This window comes from Epinephelus moara, chromosome 18, assembly GCF_006386435.1.
Source record: "Epinephelus moara isolate mb chromosome 18, YSFRI_EMoa_1.0, whole genome shotgun sequence".
Classification (NCBI taxonomy): Eukaryota; Metazoa; Chordata; class Actinopteri; order Perciformes; family Serranidae; genus Epinephelus; species Epinephelus moara.
This window is the reverse complement of record NC_065523.1, coordinates 8,407,069-8,413,654: the sequence shown is the minus strand read 5'-3', so window position 1 is coordinate 8,413,654 and position 6,586 is coordinate 8,407,069. Positions and strand designations below refer to the sequence as shown.

The 6,586-nt window shown below is 42.0% G+C and overlaps 1 protein-coding gene across 1 annotated transcript in view; it reads right to left on the bottom strand.

Moving 5' to 3' along the window:
* Positions 1 to 6,298, bottom strand: part of LOC126404809 (retinoic acid receptor alpha-B-like) — a 30,093-nt gene extending 23,795 nt beyond the window's left edge. Inside the window, exon 1 of the mRNA XM_050068134.1 lies at positions 5,144 to 6,298. Within this exon, the coding sequence (XP_049924091.1) occupies positions 5,144 to 5,342 (199 nt within the window). The 5' untranslated portion in view covers positions 5,343 to 6,298. The remainder of the gene's footprint in view (positions 1 to 5,143) is intronic.
* Between the last annotated feature and the right edge of the window lie 288 nt (positions 6,299 to 6,586).

Genomic DNA, 6,586 nt, shown 5'->3' with positions numbered 1-6,586 from the left:
TGCCTTGCTCAGGGGCACCTCGGCAGTGCCCAGGAGGTGAACTGGCACCTCTCCAGCTACCAGTCCACGCTCCATATTTTTGGTCCGGACGGGGACTTGAACAGGCGACCCTCCGGTTCCCAACCCAAGTCCCTATGGACTGAGCTACTGCCGCCCCAATTTTGTACCGCTACACGTGTTTCTAGTGGGACTATGGTTACAAGCACAAGAGTTCAGCGAGCCACCGAAGGACCGCCCTGCGGATTTACTATTGGTTCTGCAACGTAGGGAATTTTTTTAAACTCTGAAATTGTATCCGCCCATCTAAACACAAAATCAGGGAGAAAGTCATCAGTCTTTAGTTAAGCAAAGCGTCTACAGACTGACTTGTGAGTCTAAGACAAACTAAACAAAACACTTGTAGGCTCCTCCACTTCATTTATAAACAAACATAAACCTTATTAAGTTGTCATAATGCATGTTACAATGCAAGATAAGTTGAATATAGTCCCGTTGACACGCCCCCGATGTGAAAAGCTGTTTTTTTATTTTTTTCATTTTTTTCCTCCTCCGGTTTATACAGTTGACGTGATTTAAACCAGGTGGAGCTCTTAAACCGGACCGAAACGGTTAAACCGGAAATCGGCACAAGCCTACTCTGAGCAGCTGTGTTGTTTTGGTAAACATTAATTGCATAAATTTCATCAGTGTGATGGCCAAAAAAACTTGTTCGTGACATCCTGAATGTGTCTGGTATATTAGAGAAAGCTATGCAACTTGTGTCACCATGATGGTCTTGCAAGTCACATTGGGAAAATGCAGAAGATATGAAAATATAAACGACAGACTTAAGCAATGCAGAGCTGTTTGTATTGACACTGTATTGAAGTTTTAATCAGCCTAATGCAAACACTGTGTGCACGCTCCAGATTAGAAATTGGTATAACAATAGCAGCCAAGGTTAATATTGTTCTTTTCCCTCTTTATCCTGTCTCTAATAAATTCAAAAGATGTGACATGAGAGGAGAAATTCCTACACAGTGATATACAGACAAAGACATGCCATGCCAGAGGACTCTGACTAGAACAAATGAATTAATAACCAGCTTTCCACTGCCACTCTTTCAGCATTCATCTGATGGAAGTGCAGTCCCACACACACATAGAGAGATAAAGCCATCTAGTAGATGAAAACACTGACAAACAACCGTCCACCTCCTCCCTTTTTCACACACTCACACTCAGGTCAAACTTGGTCAGTATACACTCACATTCCCAGACAAACTGTGAGGGTGAATGAATGTGTGTGTGTGTGTGTGTGTGTGTGTGTGTGTGTGTGTGTGTGTGTGTGTGTGTGTGTGTCCAACAGACAGAAAGAGAGGTCATTCAGTGCAGAGAAGTGATGACTGGGCAGCTGACACAGGAAAGAAAGAGGCAGATAGAAGGAGAAATAAAGAGAGGGAGAGATGTAGGTCACTTCCCAATTGTCAGTGAGTCATTGCACTGGATCACACCCAACACACACACACACACACAGAGTGAACCACTATCCTCAGGCCATTGCTTACATGTCGCTGGAACAGTCACTAAATGTGTGTGCGTGCCGGCATCTGTGTACGGCCTTTGACCTTTGAACCTGTTAGACGCTCTTCATTCCAGTCACGCACAAAGACCCCCCCCCCCCACAACCCCTCACCCCCAGACACACACACACACACACACACACACACACTAATCCTTCCTGCCTTCACAGCTCAAATTTATGAGCACTCCCCTCTTGCTTCTATATGTCTCTCCTTCCTTGTGTTTCTCACCGGCCAACTGGAGTCCACTTTGCACTCTCTGTCTTGATGACTTAACCCAGTTGTGCAAGGCCCATGTCGCAGTGACATCACCATGTCATCACCCTTGGGTTACTGTCTGACTCTGAGGCTGACTGTTTCTAGCATGTGACACTGCGGCACTGTCAAGTCACAGCAAGAAGGTCCTGTGTTCTTGAATTTGTGTTTGTTATTCTTTTGATAGACGGGCATCCAGGTGTAGCATGCCTCTTAGCCAGTGCGTGCTGGGATTGGCATTGGCACCCCCCATGATCCAGCATATGTTAAGCGGGTACAGAAAGTGGCTGAATGGAAAATTAAAAAAAAACTTCTAGTCTGGTATTTCATTTAGGGAAAGTTCTTCTACAGCTTGTGATTAGGCAACACTTTAGATTTCTGTCTGGCCTCTTTCATCAAGCTGAAAAAGGACTTTTTTTTAGAAAAACATTTGTGTTACTCAAAACAAAATGTTTGACTTTTTATACACTGTTAAGAAGAGATTCTTAGCTTTCTAATGATATCAACATTGTTTTTTTACTCCAAATATTAAGCAAAATGTGTCACATTACATAATGACCGATGCCGAGTGACAATTTTGAGAAAAGCCTTTCAAAGTTTGCCATAAATTGAAGTCCCTCCTACAAGCAGGGACTTTCCACTGTGACACATTGATTGAGCTTGGCTACGTTGCAGCCAAACTACCCATACCATACAGCATTCAAAACAAGCAAAGGGAAACCAATTGGCTACAATAGTCTCTTTGAAGACTTTAATTTTGTCATCAGCGAGGTAATGACAACAAGCATAGCCAAAAACATGGTGCAGGAACATTGCTTATGTCAGTACAACTGCAGTCCGCTTGATAAACAAAGTTAGCATACAATTAGCAATGGACTTAACACGACAATATTCACAAATTGGATTAATTTTTAAGAAAAACCCTTCTGATTTATTGGATTGGTGGACCATTACAGACTAAAGGAATCAAGAATTGGACACATATTCTGACTTTCAGTCAGCTTCAGAGGTAGAGAGGTTTAAATAATTCTGAAAACCAAGACTTTGTTTACGTGAAGTCTGACCATAACCCATTCAGAGAAAGTTAGACCTTTTATTCATAATTTCAGGTAGACATAGAAGAAGGGAGAATTTGACAAGTGTTCGCAGCTTGACATTGTGCCTTTAAAAGCTTCAAAATTGTATTTATCGTCAGAATTTGGCGATAAGAGTTTCATATTCTAAAAGCCAAGACTTTATTTAATATCAAACAAAACCCAAAATGACCAAATATCAGGATGTTGACAGAATCTACGTTGCAACATCCAACTGATTAGAGCATGCCACATACAGTTAAACATATGGTCTTAGTGTCTTAACCAAACTAGGAGTATTTGTATTTTCCAGCTTTTGAGGATACCCAACATGGTGTACGAAGCAAAAAGATTCTACAGTGTAAAATCTAGGAAATGATCACCAACTGTAAATGGCTGCCAAAAAATAAATTATTGCATTTACTAGTATTATTTATATTAGTATTAATTACAAGAGTAATTAGTGTTGGTATCAATATAAGTATATTTATTTTGTAGAATTAAATCTAATGTATACATTTTAATATTTCTGACTTTCAAACCCATGGACACTGAGATAATTCAGCCACAGAACCAGTGCACCAATTTTCACTATGATTGTCTCATTAACTAACTACACAATAACTTATATCACAATAATTTCGCAAGTGCAATAATCTCCAAAAAAATATGCAAAAGGGTTTTAATTATAATAATCCCGTGGTGCAGTGGTAGTTGATGAGGTGGGTTCAGTCGTATAGGGAGGGTATATGCAGGTAAATAGGGTATACCCATATCTTTTTCTAGCTGTTTAGACTCAACCAAACTATTGCCAAAAAAGCCATGAGAAATAAAAAATAGAGTATACCCACATCGTCCTCGCTAATATAACCATCTACCTAGGTACACCCACCGCATCGACTACCACTACACCACTAAGTATGTTACAGAGGGAGAAGTGGGTACACATTCTTATATATTCCAAATTCTTTTTGGTTGATGGGTGGGTAAACTGAGTTTATATCCTTATAGTAGACCCCATTTATCCGCATATACGACACCACTGTAATAAATTAAACAATTATTATTATCAATATTATTTTAAGTAGAAGTAGCATTCTTATGGTAAAGTATGCCCATTTATTCCTGGTTTATTCAATTGGTATACAGAACATTTGTAATACTGTGTGTAATAAAAAATGAATGCCATATAAAATGGTAAGCAACTTACAGAATGTTTGACAGGCTTAAAACCCTTCTCGGGTTGCGACTACATACCATATTAATTGCTGATTAAGCTGATCATTTTTTCTCAATAAATTGCTTAACTGTTTGGTCTAAGATGTCAGAAAATGCAAAACTTGGTAAAGAGCAAGATTATGTCTTCAAAATTATTTTAACCAATCAATTTACTATCACAGAGTAGCTACAAAGGAATCCTATAAGCTGTGAACTGAAACAAGGTAATGTTTGGAAATATTACTTGAAAAATGACATTTATGGATTAATTGATTGAAAAGCCTGTAAAGATTATGTTGACAAACTGTAAACATTCAGAGTTAATTCTGATCCATTGAGAAGCACTGAGCTCGAGGTCATATAGACTAGATTTGGTAAATGTGTGCAGGCAGCTGCTGACCTACTGAGGTCGTCTGAGTCACTCCACTGAAAACATAAACCAAACCCAGAAGTTGCACAATACACAGTGTAGACATGCTGCTACATTGAGGACTCATTTTAATTGCTCGTAAAATGGGTCATCTTAGACTGAATGCAGCATTATTGGGTGTCTGGCAATCAAAATGCTCATGACAATTTTTCATTTAACAATACCCACTTGATTTAAATGGTGTAATCATCAACAGTAGCTAATGCTGAAGCTCACAAGGCTTGCTGTAAGGAACTAATGGTGAAAGAGTGTAGGAAAGGATACATGCTGAGCAGGCTAAGGTAAGAGTGAATGGCACTACATGTTGTGTAGAACAGTGGTGTGTTCACTTCCCATCTAGTTAAGAGGGGACTAAAAAAAGAGGCTGTGGGGCACCTGATACTAGAAGAAGGGGCTGGCATGTGTCCCAATTGGAACCGGTGAACTCGTGCATTCATCCCCCCGAGCTGACAACAGATATCAAAGCACAAGCACGGGCTTTACCCGCCAGCACCCCGTTGTCATTTTTCAACAAATTAAATTATCCACACTGACTAATTGTGGTGTGCCCTGCAGTTATTTGCTATTCTGTCCAAAATGGCAAATATTTTTTCAGTGGGACTCACAGTGGCTGGAGCCGCTCCAGTGTCTCACGGTCACCAGGGATCCTCCGAACGGACGCTGGAGTCCTCCTACACCGGACAGGAGTCCCTTCTCCGGCCCGAGCCCCGGGGGTCTGTGGTAGTAGTCCATGCTCAGAAAGGAGCCGGGACTGGGGCTGCTGGGGCTGGGGCTAAAACCCACAACATCCACGCTTTCGTACATCCCCGAGAGGAGGGAGTCGCCTTTGATCTCTTTGTACCAAACAGAGGAAAAAAAAGATCAAAGTGTCCTGGACGGCGAAGAGAGAAAGAGGAAGGGAGGGAGGGAAGAGTTCACATCTTCATAACAGACTGATGGGAGGAGGAGGAGGAGGGGGAGGAGGGAAAGGAGATGACCGGTCCCGGTGACCTCTCAGCCCTTGAGGGAGTTTCGCTGTCAAACTTCGCCGTCCGTTGTGTCGTTTTTGACGAATTTAGACGACAAATTCAACGTCGTTGTCTTCTTTGTAGTCTTAGCCTAGTCCAAATTCTACAAGTGACACCAACTTAACTGTGCTAATGGAGTTGCAGACCTCGTTACTCTGTAGCACCAAAGATTAAAAAGAATTAAAGACACATTATAACATTACAGTCCTGTACTAACATACGTGGTGTAAATGACCTTAATGTCCAACGCCTGTTGTATCTTTATACAGTTCCGTCGCCGCTATCGTTAGCAGCTTATTCGCTGTGTTTTCATAGTAGCCAAAATGACATTATGTAATTGTCATATCGCTTGCTACTCCTTGTACCCAGCCAAGCGAACAGTCTGTTTAGTGGACAGAGTGCTCCTTAATGTCATAACCAGTACCGCTCGTCCTTAAATCCATGCACGCCGTAAATGAACAGCCTTCTTCGCCGAAAAGTAAAAAGGTCCAGTCGGTGGAAACGCGTTGCTCCGCTCGCTCCGGTTCACAGACTCACGGCTCACAAACACAGCCGCTGACACATTAATGCTAAATACGAGCTGTCATATTTGACTTTCAACTTGCCGCTTTAATGTCCAAGTAGCAGAATATCCGGAGATAAAGCTGGCGGCGGTGAGGTAGGGAGAGGAGATATCCGAGGCAGTTTGCGCGTCTCTTGTTGCTGGTTGTTGAGGTCCAGCAGCAGCAGCGGCAGTGTCCTGTGGTACCCTCTGCTCTGTACCCGACGGCCTCTCTATCCCTCCCTCTCTCCCTCTCTAGTTTGATGAGTGACACCAGCTGCGCACGAGCTCCACCTATCTGCCCTGCGCGTGCCTCCAAATGCTTTCCACCTACTTTGAAAATGCCACCAATACTGACTACTTACACAACTAAAATAACAACTACTATTTGTAGGTCTTCAATTACCACTACTAGTAGTAGTACAAGTAGCCTAATGACAGCCCCCCTCCACCCTTACATAGAGAGATTGGGCCCTCCAACAATGTGTTGGGTGGAGAAT